Source organism: Pelecanus crispus, chromosome 2 (assembly GCF_030463565.1).
Source record: "Pelecanus crispus isolate bPelCri1 chromosome 2, bPelCri1.pri, whole genome shotgun sequence".
In the NCBI taxonomy this organism is placed as follows: domain Eukaryota; kingdom Metazoa; phylum Chordata; class Aves; order Pelecaniformes; family Pelecanidae; genus Pelecanus; species Pelecanus crispus.
The window spans coordinates 53,686,641-53,701,177 of record NC_134644.1 but is presented as its reverse complement, the minus strand read 5'-3'; the positions used below and the strand labels follow the sequence as shown (position 1 = coordinate 53,701,177).

General features: G+C 37.9%; 1 protein-coding gene across 2 annotated transcripts; it reads left to right on the top strand.

Moving 5' to 3' along the window:
• Positions 1 to 623: 623 nt before the first annotated feature.
• Positions 624 to 13,908, top strand: STARD3NL (STARD3 N-terminal like). 2 transcript variants are annotated; one of them, XM_009492585.2, is made up of 7 exons: positions 624 to 848; positions 3,667 to 3,744; positions 5,657 to 5,734; positions 7,465 to 7,518; positions 7,621 to 7,738; positions 10,725 to 10,823; positions 13,848 to 13,908. In XM_009492585.2, the coding sequence occupies exons 1-7, from the start codon at positions 624 to 626 to the stop codon at positions 13,898 to 13,900; spliced, it is 705 nt and encodes a 234-aa protein (XP_009490860.1). In that variant the 3' UTR covers positions 13,901 to 13,908. The 2 variants fall into 2 exon arrangements, with proteins under 2 accessions (XP_009490860.1, XP_075562256.1); XM_075706141.1 differs by lacking the exon at positions 7,465 to 7,518.
• Positions 13,909 to 14,537: the final 629 nt, after the last annotated feature.

Sequence of the window (14,537 nt, the reverse complement as noted above, 5' to 3'; positions counted from 1 at the left end):
CTGTTATTACTATTTTCCTTTCCTTTTCTGTCCTATTAAACTGTCTTTATCTCAACCCACAAATTTTACCTTTTTTTTCCGATTCTCTCCCCCATCCCACTGGGGAGGGGGAGAGTGAGCAAAGGGCTGTGTGGTGGTTCTGCCTGTGGGTTAAACCACAACAATGTGGAACTTCCGTTAAGTTGGCTTCCTGCTGATAGCGTTTAAATCAGAATCAGAAACCTTAAAGATGCACAGCATTGTGCTTGTTATTCATTTGTATTTAGTGATCACACTCTAACAACGTGGAGAATGGAGCCTTCTAAATCTAGACAGTGCTCCCTTATTCCCACCAGTGTAACTGAACATTAATTCTCTTGTTTCACAAATCCTCTGAGAGATGAAGACAGCCTAGATATATCATATTTTAGAAACAATTTTTAGAGCCTACTTGCCAAATTCTCTTAGTTGTCAGTTTAGCAAAAAGGGAACTGACGTGGTAAGATGAAATTACCTACTGGAATTCTGGCGTTTTGGTGACTAATGTGTTTTGGTTTTGTTTGTTTATTTAGAACTTCTTCCTATATGGATGAGCCTTCTAGTGATGGTGAAACTGGAAGAAGACCACTCTAAGCAAACGCAGGATGAATCGGGTGCCAGGTGATGCAGAAAATGCTCACAGTAGCAGTGTGGAATCCTGTCCTTCCTTGCGGGATGTCCACTCCATCAACCCAGCACAGCTGATGGCAAGGATTGAGTCATATGAAGGCAGAGAGAAGAAAGGCATATCTGATGTCAGAAGGACTTTCTGTTTGTTTGTTACATTTGATCTCTTATTCATAACCTTGCTGTGGATAATAGAATTAAATGTGAGTTGTCTTTTCAGTACACTTAGACTTCAATTTATTTATTCACTTCAGGAGTGGTTAATAAGTTGCTCTTTTCTATCCCAAATTATATGCTATTTACATCTATTTAAATTAAAGCAGCTTCTTACTTTTAAGCTTTCATGAACATGGTATGTACTCAACTGCATCTACTTTTAGTCATTAGGATACATGGTTTATTATCTTCTTATCATTAAACCTTTTGATGTTCCTGTAGTCTGTGAACCGTGCTGAAGAAACCATTGGAAATCCAGTGAACTTTTCAGGCAGCAAGTAAACAAAAATGCTACTGTACGTCTTTGAATTTGGCAAGAAGTGTGAGTTTTAACAGGATTCGAGAGTTTGCCTTCTGAGTAACTTACTGATACTTCACTGAGCTGTTAGTCCCTGGAAAGACTTCCAATGGCCAAAACCTTTCTTTTGCTGTGATGTATTTTCTTTGAGACAAATTTAGTATGCTCTACTTTGTGTGGCAGGGTGCATTTAAACAGCGTAAACTCCCACAGTTGCCACCTTTTAACTCCAGCATTTGTAATTTGGAAAACGAGGCAGTTCTGAAATTTCCAAAAAGCAGCAGGGTAGCTGATTTGTTATCGTTTCATAAGTAGCATCCCAGTTCTTAAGCTGGGTTTTAAGCTATAATCTAAAGTATGCATTTAAGAACGGACACACAGGAAAAATGGGAGGAATCCTTTTTCTAGACAAGAAAGATCTTCAGTCAACATTTTTTGTCAGCATTCCTTTACAAGATAAATAACCTTGGTTATTGATCGACATTATGAAGTTTCAGGAGCTGACTGTTCAAGTAGTTCATTGATAGAGTGAAAAATATGCTTTCCGATTTAATTTGAGAAGGCAGACTTTGCTTGCCTGAATGCTGTAATTTTGGGACTGGACTTCTGTTATCTCTGTAGGTAGAAAGACTGTTGTATCTGCTGCGGAAAGTCAGCTTATCTCAGAAAAGCAGCATCGTGTTCTGATGCATTTCTTTTTTTAGGCCAGTTTCTCAACAGTTTGTTCAACAAAGAGGAGCAGAGCCTGGGTTTGTATCTCTTGTCAGGGATTCAGAGTACAGATTTTCATATTAGCGCGCTCAGAATATTTAAGCCTCTGTATAGAAAATGCTACCAACTCATGGTGTTTCATTTTGAATGCTGCAGCATTAAGGGACCTCAAGATCCTAGCAGTTTTCTTTGTGAAAAGCTTTGTTTTAACGAGAACCTATTATGAACCAGAGTCGTATACTGCCAAATGTCAGCAAGAATGAAAAACAGTTTTTTGTCTTTGGAAGTCATAATATTAGAAGCCATCATTTGATATCTGGGATCTGATGTACGGTTAGGTTTTTTTGTTCTGTTTTTAAATTAAGTTTTGTTCATTGGGAAGTCAATAGCACTGCATTAGGACTGTCCATCGCTGGTACGTAAGTAATGGGACTTCAGAATTGCTGCCAGAGTTCCTGTAAGTATTGTTTTCCCTTTGTTGCCGTTATCCAGTGTGCTTAGGCATAATTTATTTTTAAACACTTCAAGGAGTAGCTTCATGGCAGTTTGAGCAAACCATAAATCAAGGCTGTCATGGTTCTCTGTTCATCCTTACGTTAACATGGTGCTCATGCAGCCACGCAGTGAACAGCGTGGAAGGGGGGAAGTTGATCTTCCTTATTTACGCTGGAAACAGGTGACCACACCTGATGCAGTAGAGCAACAGAGGGGAAGCTATATTTAGAAAATTATTTTCCAGGTAGCCATAGAGGGGAGGGAGAGGAGAAGAAATAGGAGAAATTTGGAGTTGGAGTGAATAGTCTTGGGAAAACACTGTCTAGCAGTATCGTTGGGAAAAGCGTGGAAGTGTCTAGACTGCATTGCTTCAAGATGGTGAGCATATGTTGTTGGTGTGCTTTGGTACCACCTTTCTTTAAAAGGGTAACAGTGGTCAAACTCAATATTAAAGCCTTCTGTTGGTGTCGTTTTCCAGTGCTTTACATAACTATTTCATGCAGTGCTTAATTATTGAATTTAATATTAAAAACAATAGGATATGGACACTAAGGTTTTTCGCTGCCAAGTAAGATATATACTCCTCTCACTCTCTGACCCAATACATCCTAAATGATTTTCTTACTAACCCAGTTTGAACAGGAAAGTGACGAATCCTTCCACTGGAAAGAAACACAGTGGCTAAGGAAGATGTAATTTTGAATCCCCATCAAGCAAACGAAATAATTAAACTTGGGCGTTAGTTATTTGTGGGAGAATGGTCTAATAGTTGCAGCTTCTGTGGTTTTTACAGTGTTTTTTTTTTTGCTCAGCTCTCTTAAATACTATGTATGCTGATAAGGAAAAGATCCAGAGTATGAATTCAGTTACTGTTTTGTTTCCTATTTGCTAATATGTGCCTAACTAGAGCTTGTTTCTGGGTGGCTTTTTGATCAGCTGTTTTGATACTCCTTATGAGACATAAAATGCTGTGTGAATTTGTGTAACAGACCTTACATTTAATCATTTCTTCTTCTCTCAACAACCTGTTTGCTTTTATTTTGGGACAGTCTGAAATGTAGCTTGCATAGGCCAGATGATAATGCTAAACGTTTTCACTTTGAAAATTGCATATAGTCATGAAAACCAAATAAGGACACTAATCTTGAAATTGACATTCTTAGCATATATGTCCTCTATACTTAGTTTAATGATCTTTTGTACATCAGTGGGGAACTATTTATTTCACCCTTCAGATTTGTGTGTATTTTGGGTTCAGTAACTTCTGGTCTAAAGCTGTGTGTGTTGTTGTTTCTTTGTAGGTAAAAGGAGGCATTGAGACTACCTTAGAGAAAGAAGTCCTACAATATGACTACTCTTCTTCATATTTTGATATATTTGTAAGTGTTCTTTGAAAAAAAAAAAAAAGGAAAAAAAGCAGCAAAAGTTTCATTTTCCCATGTTCCTCCTCCCACAGATGTTCCCTAGTTTGAGTCCTGGGAAAGGGTTGATCTTTCTGGATAATTTAAACCGGAAGGACTTGTGCGAAATTTCACCAGTCTAGCGGTTGCCCAGTCCTGCTTTGGCAGCAGGCTCATGCAGCCTGTGGATGGAGTTGCTTAGACACACTTAAATTACATCTTCGGCTTTGGGGGGTGCAGAAAAGCAGATGAAAGACTCAGTCAAGAATGTGAAACTGATGTAACATAAAGATAATTCATGAAGAGGACAAGACCAGTAGTCCTCCAGCTGTAAAATATTTTGTTTAAACCGATGCTTTTGTCCTTCCACAGAAATAAGTCAGTTGCAGTGAGGAGACTTGTTCCAAGGTTGGAATGTATAGGTCAGGTTTTTTTCAGATTTCTATGTTTTAACTCAAATAGGGTTTTTTTTACCATTGTACTAAAAACAGATTAAATGAAGTATGATTCTCCTTTACTATGTATAAGCATCTTAGGCACATGGGAGGAACTCTACTGCATTAGGAAATTTCTCAATGTCTTTCAGCAACACTGTAGTTCTGTAGTTGCAATGCATTTTGCACTGCATGGACCAAATTACTGATCTCGAAGTAAAAGCTGTTTCTTTATGGTTCTTCTGAAGAGCCTCATGTTTTTGCAAGATCATTAATTCTACCAGATCTTGTCTGCCAGGTAGAAATGAGTTGGTTTGGTATCAGTCTTTTATTATTGATAACTATATCCAGAATCTCTCTTTGAAACCGGTGTAAAACCCATCCTTGTTTTCTGCATTTGGACCATTTGCTGTGTCAAATGGAATGAGGCACCAGATACAAAAATTTCATAAGCTAGCAAGCTATGCTGCTTCCTTTCTCTCTCATTATTTTGCTGGCAGGTTCTCCATGATATACCTTACTGCAGAAAGCAAAAAATGTTATCGGTAAACGTGGATGTTCTGGAAACTATTTCGCCCTGTAGTTGAACCAAGGGTTAAAAACATGTGATGCAAATAATAGACTTTTATTCTCTGCGAAGGGACTAAGTCATTGAATTCTGCAAAATGATTTGTGGGCTTATACAGGATTTCTTCTCATTTTGTTTCACATTTTTTAGATTCTGAACACATCTTTCAAAACAAGTTGGAGGCAATCTAGTATCAAAGAATAAATAGGGAAATTGAGGGTTTTAGAGTCCCTGATTCAGAAATCTCGTCTGTCTGCTATTGATTTTATTTTCTGGCACAGAAATACTGTAACTTAGCTTTCTTTACTGCAAAATATTTGGAATGGCTTGCTATTGCAGGCATCTCCACAAAGAGTAATTGATTCTTGCAATGTTAATGTTTTAATAAATACTAAAAATGTAGTAAGTAGAAAATTGTTCTTAAAAATTCTTCACATTTTCTGGTTGCATTTGTGAAGTCTTTACAGTTTTTAATGATATTCATGTGCAGTAGCGTACCACTAAGATCAGTGAGATGCACAGTGATTCTCAAGGTATTTGCTGGATTAACTGCATCTAGATTTAACTGCTTAGATTCCAGTCAGGTAAAATGATGACGAGCATACTTTGTGTAGCTTTCTTATGTTTCTAACTTACTTGTGGAAGTGCACATGCTTGCATATGTGAGCCTATGTAGGCATGTGAGTGGTGCCATTTGCTTTACAAATGGGAAGTTATGTTCTCTTTCTGTTTTATAAGCACACATTCAAATTTGTTTCTCAGTAACAGAACTTAGATTATGTTGTTTTAAGTTGTTTTGTAAGCAGTTAGTATTTTCAGTGAGCTGAGAATCTTGTGGTTCTTCTGTGTTCTGAATTAACCAACAAATATTTTTTTCCTTTCTCTATAGCTACTGGCAGTCTTTCGATTTAAGGTGTTAATACTTGCATATGCAATGTGCAGACTGCGCCATTGGTGGGCAATAGCTGTGAGTAGTGGCCAAGCATAATGGAGTTTTAACTAGAATGGATCAAACAGACAAAATTTTAGATGTCTCTTAACGCTTGTATGTTAAGAATCATCTTGATGCTATATATAAAAATTCGCTGTACAGTAACAGATTAAAGACTTCTGTTCTGGAAGATTTTCAGCCTAAAGACAAGAATTTAATAGCACAGTGGGTGTGGTCCTTATTAGATCTCATGTTAATACAAATTGAAGACTTATTTTGAATCCAGTATGGATGGCTAGTCGTAACTGCTTGCTACCTCTGACTTGTTAATTAATGTTTGAAATACATTTGCATTTGAAATAGTGGACTGCATTCAAAAAAGAAGAATTGACATTATTATACCAGAGATCCAGCTGTCCATTAACTCCCACATTCTTAGCTCTTTAGAGTTTTAGGTGCCACCCATTGAGCACTAGCACCTGTATTGTTTCATGCTCCAATGCAAAACGTTGAATATGCATCCCTTCTTGGAAAGGAAGTTCTTCAGAACTGTAGGCAATCACAGTGGATTGGAGCAAATATCTTTAATGCAGCTGTACTGTGTGGATGAGAAAGAATGTAAAACTTGATGACAAATTCATACTTCCACCAGTCAGTACTGTAGATTGTAATACAATAGGCATATTGCTGGCTTAGTGCATTGTAAATCTTAGACTTTTTTTCCCTTACAGTGTGCTAGGTGCATGTAGAATGTGTTCATGTATAACTTTCTTCAAGTGAGTAGCATGCAGTTTGTTTAGTAGTCTGAGATTACATGCCATGATTTTTTTGAAATTGTGTTATTAGCATGGCACAAACACATACATAATAGTAACTGCTGCTCTGATTGTGTTTATTTTTAAGTGCATGCCTCTGAAAATCCCTTACCCTTAGTTGTGTAGCTTTAGACTATTTCTTCCAATGACATCCTGACATTTGTGAGGTGGTGAGAGTGAACCTGTCATGGTAGTAAGCAATTAGATATATAAAGCTTCACTGAAGGTTTTGCAGAAGCCATTAATCTTAAAATCCTACTTGTCCTTACCAGAAGCTAGTTAGCTTCTGCTATTATTTAAAGAACTGCTGGACCCAAATGCACTAATAAGAGTTAGAAGCCTTGCTTAAGTGAACAGTCCTTGTCCACTGATTGTTTTTGGTTTTTTTCAGACATTTTATGCAGCCTGCCATTTTTTAAATATGTCAATATGTCAGGGAGTATCAAGTCTTCAGAGTGATTCATTTTTCACAACATCAGTATGTGAATTAAGATATTAATTCAAATTTGCTCCTGCAAAGATGTTCTCTTACTTGAAATGGATCTTTTGATTTGGATGGTAGTGAAAGCATTGGGAGCCATTGCTGTTTGCTTTTTCCCAAATACATAGATAGATTTTTTTCTTTTTTTAAGGGACTTGATGAATAAAATACTGCATCTTCATTATACAGTAAGATTACAGTTTATATAACTCAGCATCTGCGTAGCATCTAAACTACCTATCTGCTGTGTGGAAATCAACATTTGGAGATGTCTGTATTAAAAGTTATCTTTATTAAGGAGCTTTTTTTAATAACACTTTAAGTTAATTCTGTCATACTTGTTAAGTTTTATTAATCTACGATCTTGCTGTTGTTGGTAAATATTTAAAGTTGCAACTGATAGATAATGGCAGAAATGAGAAAGTAAATCCATTTATTAGTCTTAACTGTTCTTACCCTGTCTCTTTCAGTTTACAACAGCAGTGACCAGTGCCTTTTTATTAGCAAAAGTAATTATTTCACAGGTATATATTCTAATCAAATGTTTGGTTTACTTTGTTGTTTTCTTGAAAGCAAGATTCTTCAGGGTAATTTCTATAATGTTGTATGTTTTTGTTTCCTTCAAGCTGTTCTCACAGGGTGCTTTTGGCTACGTGCTGCCCATCATATCCTTCATACTTGCCTGGATTGAAACTTGGTTCTTGGACTTTAAAGTGTTACCGCAAGAAGCTGAAGAAGAAAACAGTAAGCTTTTGATATTTCCCCGCAATTGTGGCAGTTGGCAACATTTGATCCCATGTTATCTGGCAGAAGAATGCTTTTTTCAGCTTCTCAAAATCTAAAGAGCTGTGGGAAAAATTAAATCATATGACATGATTTTTCTTTTTCTGGAAAGGAACATATGCCTTCAAAGAAGTGGGTTTTTAATTCATTTAGGGAGGCAAAGTTAAAAGTTACAAGGGCCAGATCAGCAATTTGTTAAGCACTTAGGAATGTATGTAATTTTGTATGCTTAAGTCATGAAAATTTTACTGATTTGGGCTTGTAAAATTTTATTTTCTGAGTAGCGCATAGAATAAGTGTCTGGTTCCTCCTTTAGGAATAGTAGACACAATAGCTAACTCAGTGTCAATAACTCTTCTTTTGAGGTGGAAAAGGGAAAGCGAAGTAGTATTGTGGAGAGTCTGCTTCATGCACAGCCAGAATAAGACCAGAGCAAGTATGAATTTCAGCTTCTTCATGATGAGGCAGCAGGTCATCTGACACTTGATGTATTCAACTAAGTGGAGGAGACCCATTGATTTAGTTGAAAGAGAATATTGCTTGAACAGTGAGGAAAAGAAAGCATAGATTTCTGCTACAGATGTTTCGTTAGTTTCAACAGCCGGAAGGTAATTATACAGCGAACCTGTTACTTGTGCATCATTACCTGAAATACAGTCTGAAACTCTGTTGGAAGGGCATGTTTGCCTGTTAGGTAAAAACCAAAACTTTACATGGGCATGGATGCCTCTATTTGTTTAGCCTGGAAAAGAGGAGGCTGAGGGGAGACCTTATCGCTCTCTACAACTACCTGAAAGGAGGTTGTAGTGAGGTGGGTGTTGGTCTCTTCTCCCAAGTAGCTAGCGATAGGACAAGAGGAAATGGGCTTAAGCTGCGCCAGGGGAGGTTTAGGTTGGAAATTAGGAAAAATTTCTTTACGGAAAGGGTGGTCAGGCATTGGAACAGGCTGCCCAGAGAGGTGGTGGAGTCACCATCCCTGGAGGCGTTTAAAAAACGGGTAGATGTGGCACTTCGGGATATGGTTTAGTCTGGTCTATCCTTGATTAGTCTAGAGTGGGCTTGGTGTAGTGTAGGTTAATGGTTGGACTGGATGATCTTAAAGGTCTTTTCCAACCTAGATGATTCTATGATTCTATTTTTTTAGTGCTCTGAAATGCAATCTTTCTACTTTGATCCCTTCCCTGTTCTTTTCCACCGCTCCAAGAAAGAAGTTGGTTCAATGAGTACATTGGATTTTGCCTAGAGAAAGGGGGTAACTTTTTTTTTTCCTCTTTTGAGGGGCTGAGGAAATACAGCTGCATCATACTTTTATCTCAACAGATAGGAAATCTATCCAGTTCAGAGACTTTTGCATTTTTTTTTTGCTGAATATTCATAGACAAAGAAAGTATTTGATGCATACACATGTAAATACTTGATGATCATATTCATAAAATGGAGATATTATTGCTAAATCCCTGTGGGATTCAATGGGACTTTCTTTTTCTTCATTCCTACTGAGCTTGAAATAGATGGTATTTATTTAGATATATATGCTTTTTAGTTGAACTCTGCATATTTCCAAAAAAGATGGGGTTTCACTGGAAAATGCTGATTTTAAGCAATTAAGTCAGACAAATGATAGGCACGTTTGGATTGTTTTGGGTGGTGGTACTTACATAGTGCCTTATTTGCTTTTAAATCTGAGGTACATAATGAAAACGGATAGTTTTTGCTTTTTGACCAGGTATTTTTTCTCTCCTATCTCTAGTGGGAGTGGAAGCTGACTTTTTTCCATCTTACTGTTTTTTTTTTAAAAAACACCCAACCAACCAAAAAAAAGCTACCACAGCAATCTTCTGCCTAATGCAACAGTGCTCATAATTTGCAGATGTTCTGCCTGTAACTTTAAAAAAAAAAAAGAAAAAAGAAAATAGAGCAAAACTGTCTTTCCACTGAAGAAGATTTCCAGCTCTAAAAGTTTCCATCTGTGAGCAGGATTTAAAGCTAAAATCCAACCATTATGTGTCTTCTAGTATCTTGTGACTCATTGTTAAGTATGGAGACTGACCTTCCTCTTTTGGACAGAGTAGAAAAATAAGTAAAATAGATGTCTCCTTTGGAGACTTCAAACTGGTTAATAAGATAAATTGGTATGTAGAAATAATAGTTTGAGTTGGAAAGAGATTTTTTTTAATAACTGCTGGCTACCTCAGATAGCTCTCCTGATTCACAGGAGAAATTCAGAGTAAAACATCAAGGTTTTCTTTTTTCTTTTCCTCCCCATCAGTCTTCATGTGGGAGAGAATAAAGGGTGGAAGTTCAATAGCCTTATGTTGACCTAAAATGCCGTCTTTGCCCTGTTATTATCAGAAGACCTGTTGATGGCAGTAAGGATGAGATGAATTAGCTGCTCTCCCAACTCCTTTTGTGTTTTGTCCTGTATTAAACACACCAGAATAGCCCCATGTCATCTCCAAAATATTTTCCTGATTTTAGATGAAATTGTGCCAAAAGTAGTTGAAGGTTGCAGTAACTAGCTCTGTTGAGGTAGATAGGTGAAAGCAAGCCATTAATGAGGATTCTTACAGTGGCAAAGTGAGAAAATAATTTATTTGGTTATGCGTGGCAGCTCACTGATCATTAAGAATATATTTCAGGGTTTTAGGTAGCCAGTGAATATTGATGAATTTACATCTGGCATCCTAATCATGCAGTCACACATAGAAGGAAAGATTCCTTAATTCATGTGTACAGTACCTCTTTTGTGTTAGAGTGTGTCTCCTTAGCTGCCTGAAGTTATATAGAAGACATAAATGTTAAATTAACATCTGAGATATTTATTTATAGAAGTAACTTGTTAGGAATACTAATATAAATCAATGTTTAATATTCTTCATCAGTACTTGATCTTTAAGATGCTATGTGATAGCACTGAGGATTTGTTTTTTTGTTCTTTTCCTTTTAGGATTTTTGATAGCACAGGATGCTTCTGAACGAGCAGCTCTTCTTCACCCAGGAATCCTCTCTGATGGGCAGTTCTATTCTCCTCCTGAATCTGTAGCAGGTACTTATGTTTGCATAGTGAATGATTTTTCGTGTTGACATTAAACTCCTGCATATTTCACCCCCTTCGGAGGGTAAGGTGAAAGGAAAAAAAATATATTTTCCTTTTTAAATGAAAACCGTACTTTACAATCCTAAAATAAAAGATTCTTTTTTATTCAGTTTAGTTACTATCGATCGGATGAATTACAATACACATAGTTAGTGGGGCTTCTGACATGCCCCGAAGGTGTTAAAAACAAGCTAAGTCTGAAAGAAAATGGTACTGCAACTGAAAGGAGGCAGTTATTATGGGTCCCTTCCAACTTGAGATATTCTGTGATCTCTTACCTGCTAGCAGGATTCTGCAGCAATGCACTGTGTAATCCAGCCTAAACTTGGAGCTTTACAGTATCTTAGGGTAGGCAGTGAACCTGAAACTGCTCTAAAGCAAACTGTAATTTCAATCAGAGGCTCTTTTCCTTTCTCATAACAAAAAGAAAAAGCCCTCTCTGTATAAAAGGCTGGCCATGTGGGTATATTAAACTGAGGGCGAGTGTTAATTACATCTTAACTCTGCATATCCCATGCTTTGTTCTAGTTGAGGTATGAGCCAAGTAAGCCAAAAAAAAAAAAAAAAAGGAAGTACTGCAAGATTTAAGAATGTGTTTGTAGGCATTTCAAGGAAATGAGTAATTTCTTTATGGGTTGAGTGGATTTGAGTTATTTGAGGACACAGTGTGAACCCCCAAATCCTATGTCAGTCTTTCTACCCTAAAATTAAACCTCTTCTGTAAAGCTGTGCTGTATTATGCAATATATTTAAAATATTAATATCTGCTAAGTGCTACAGATGTGTTTGCCTATCTTACATTATAGAGTCAGTTATACATGTTGGTGATATTTCTCAGTTTAATGGCTGGCTGTGGTTGCTGAACATCTTGGCGTAATGAATGACTTAGAGCTCCATCTAGGGATGACAAAGAATTAAGACAACATCAAGTATAACTAATGATTCAAAGTGAGAATGTATTTTAGTTAAAGCTGTGAGGCTGTCTTGAGGAGTAATGGTTGGAAGTACTATACTGGATTCAGCCTGGGATTTTTTTTCGCAATAGAATATACAGTGTGAGAGGAAGTATAAGTGAAGCTAACATGTTTTCTTTGGCAGTTTGGCTGGGTCAGTGTCGCATGTGCAGTGAGCTATCGTGCCTCAGCATGTGTGCGGTAACTACGGGTATATGACTGTGCCATTGCTTTCAGCTTACCAAATGGCTGCTTGTGAGCTGGGTTTCAGTAACAGCTGACGTGCCTTCTAGTCTGCCCTAACTGCCAAGTAAATTTGTTTAAGCACCCTTTATGGGTATAAGAAGCAAAAGAAACAGTCAAATGAATATATTTGAACTTAAAACACATGCACTGGTAGTCACAAAGTATCTGAAACTGTTAGACGATGTACAGTAAAAATAGCTCACAATTAAAAATATTTTCTTCAAAATTCTGCATTTCTTTCAGATAAGACAAACTATGGATTGTTCTAAGAGAGCAATTTTTGGTCAATATGCCTTACATATTGATTGGAAAAATATTTGGAGATAAACTGTTCCCCATCATCATGCAGAGGGGAATAAACCCCTCTGCTGACGTGGCAACATGTCTAAAAACAAATCTTTGCTGTCAGGAGGTGACCTTTAAAACAAGCTCTGTTGGAATTTTCAGCGTATTTATCTTTTTATGTCTTCCTTGAAGATGCACATGTCCAGGGCCATACCCTTTTCCATTCATTTCTTTATATGGGTTTCATCCTTCATCTTCAACATTAGACTTGGTTGCGAAGTAATCCCTCTGGAGGTAGCAAGTGGAAAATCAGCCTGGAGAGAGTAAATTTCTACAGTTTCTGTACAATTTGAGCTTCAGAATGAAAGACAGGTACACTGTTCCAAGAGAGGAAAGGACTTCAGAGTAGCTGGGCCAAAAAACCCACTTAACACCTTTGCCTTTCTTTGTTTACTTCTTTGTGAGAGGGACTGTGGGTCCATAGTTCACCTTTAAATTGATGGCAAAAGCCCAAGTAAGTCTCCCAGGCATTTTATGAAAGACAGTTCTTTACTCACCCTTCTTCTTTTTCCCCCATGGGAGTCTCATTTAAACTGCCCAAGACATGTATGGTGAATTGCATGGGCTGGTAATTTCCTCAGTTGTCCCTGACAAGGGCTGACTGCCGCGAGGACTGACCGCCACCTCAGATGTGGGTAGACACATCTGTGGCTTGGGTTGGATCTCCAGAACTGTGGGTCAGCACTGCTCACCCTGCTTGCTTGGTATCTTCGTGCTCTCTCTGAAACGACTGATCCATCAAGACACCTTCCTGCAAAGCCATGCCTCCAGCAGGAGCTGTCTCTGGGCATGTAGCCCTGTGACAAGCTAAGCTTTCTTTTTGGGGCCTTCCAGGGCTTTGTCGCAGCAGAGACCTGAGAGCAGGCAGGGCACGAGAAGAGGACTGGGCAGGGAGAGGCAGAGGTAGCTGTTTGTTTTCTGGCTTAGGGTGAGAGAATCTCTTGCCAGAACACTAGATACAGAAATTATTAATTTGTAAAGCAGTATTTCTGGCTGCTGTGAAAGTGTCTTCTGAAGTTGTCTTCCAAAGGGCAGGATGTGACAAGTGGGAAAACTCTGCTTGTCAGTGGGCAGATGTGGAGTTGATTGTCCTGAGTGTGTTGTAATGAAAACTTGAAGCACTTGCTAACTGAGTCCATTGGCAGGGTAAGTATTCCAAGAATGATCCCAGTGCTGGGTTTTGGGTTTGATAACTTGAAAAAACCCTTCATTGTGAAACATCTGAAAAGGTAAGAAATCTAAAATAAAAAGTAAATATTTTTATGGGAAATAGTTGCTTTGAATTGCCTTTTGATAAACCATTACCAGTGGTGGTCTCTTTTTTCCCCTTCTTTTCCTCCCTTCCTTCTTTTCCCCCCCTTATTTCCCTTTTTTCCTCTTTTTCTTCTTCTCTCAACTGATCTAATAGCATTCTTGTCTTCCTTTGCAGGATCTGACGAAGACTCTGAAGAAAAACAAGACAGTGAAAAACCAGTTGTATAGCACATATGAAAAAGCAGGTAAGTTCCTTTGCACAGAACGTGAATATTTCTAAAAATATTTTTTTTCCTCTTAGTTCCTTCCTAAATAATTTGAATGGTGGGCTAACTCTTAGGAGTTCATCATCTTCGAACCCAGTCTGTCTGTCTTAGCAACCTTCAAGCAGGAAATCCTGCCAGGCTCTTGAGAGCCTGTGGAGTTGGGGTCCTCTGCTGCCAAGTTCTGGTTAACCCAGGCCCAGGGGTCTGAGAGAGCTGTTCTGGAGTATAGTGTAAAAGTCTGCAAGCTTGGGATGGAACACCTCCAGCATTTATTTGTTGGCTGTCCTGGAAAGGACAATGGTGGAGCAGATGTGTAAAAGCTCCTTTTTTTTTTTTGAAATGGGGAGAGAGATTTCTTTGGAGATGGCAATGCAAGAGTGCTAGGAAGATATTTTCTTTTAGTTTAGGTCTAGGACAAATATACTCATCTTGAGGACTGCATGGGCAAAACTACTCCGATACTTCCTCTCCTCCGTCTGTTTAATACTACAGATGGGTTAAATTGGAGCAGCTGTGTCTTAAGATTTTTGTAGTGTACTTCGGTTAAATATGAGAGGAGATTTCCTTATTTTGGAAATGACTTTATTTATTTTTGGAGT

Bases quoted from the DNA above. Each gene is read 5' to 3' on its own strand.
- STARD3NL (XM_009492585.2), top strand. From the start codon at position 624: ATGAATCGGGTGCCAGGTGATGCAGAAAATGCTCACAGTAGCAGTGTG. The intron at 3,745-5,656 runs GTAAGTGTTCTT...CTTTCTCTATAG, and splicing joins CTTCATATTTTGATATATTT to CTACTGGCAGTCTTTCGATT. The intron at 10,824-13,847 runs GTACTTATGTTT...CTTCCTTTGCAG, and splicing joins TCCTCCTGAATCTGTAGCAG to GATCTGACGAAGACTCTGAA.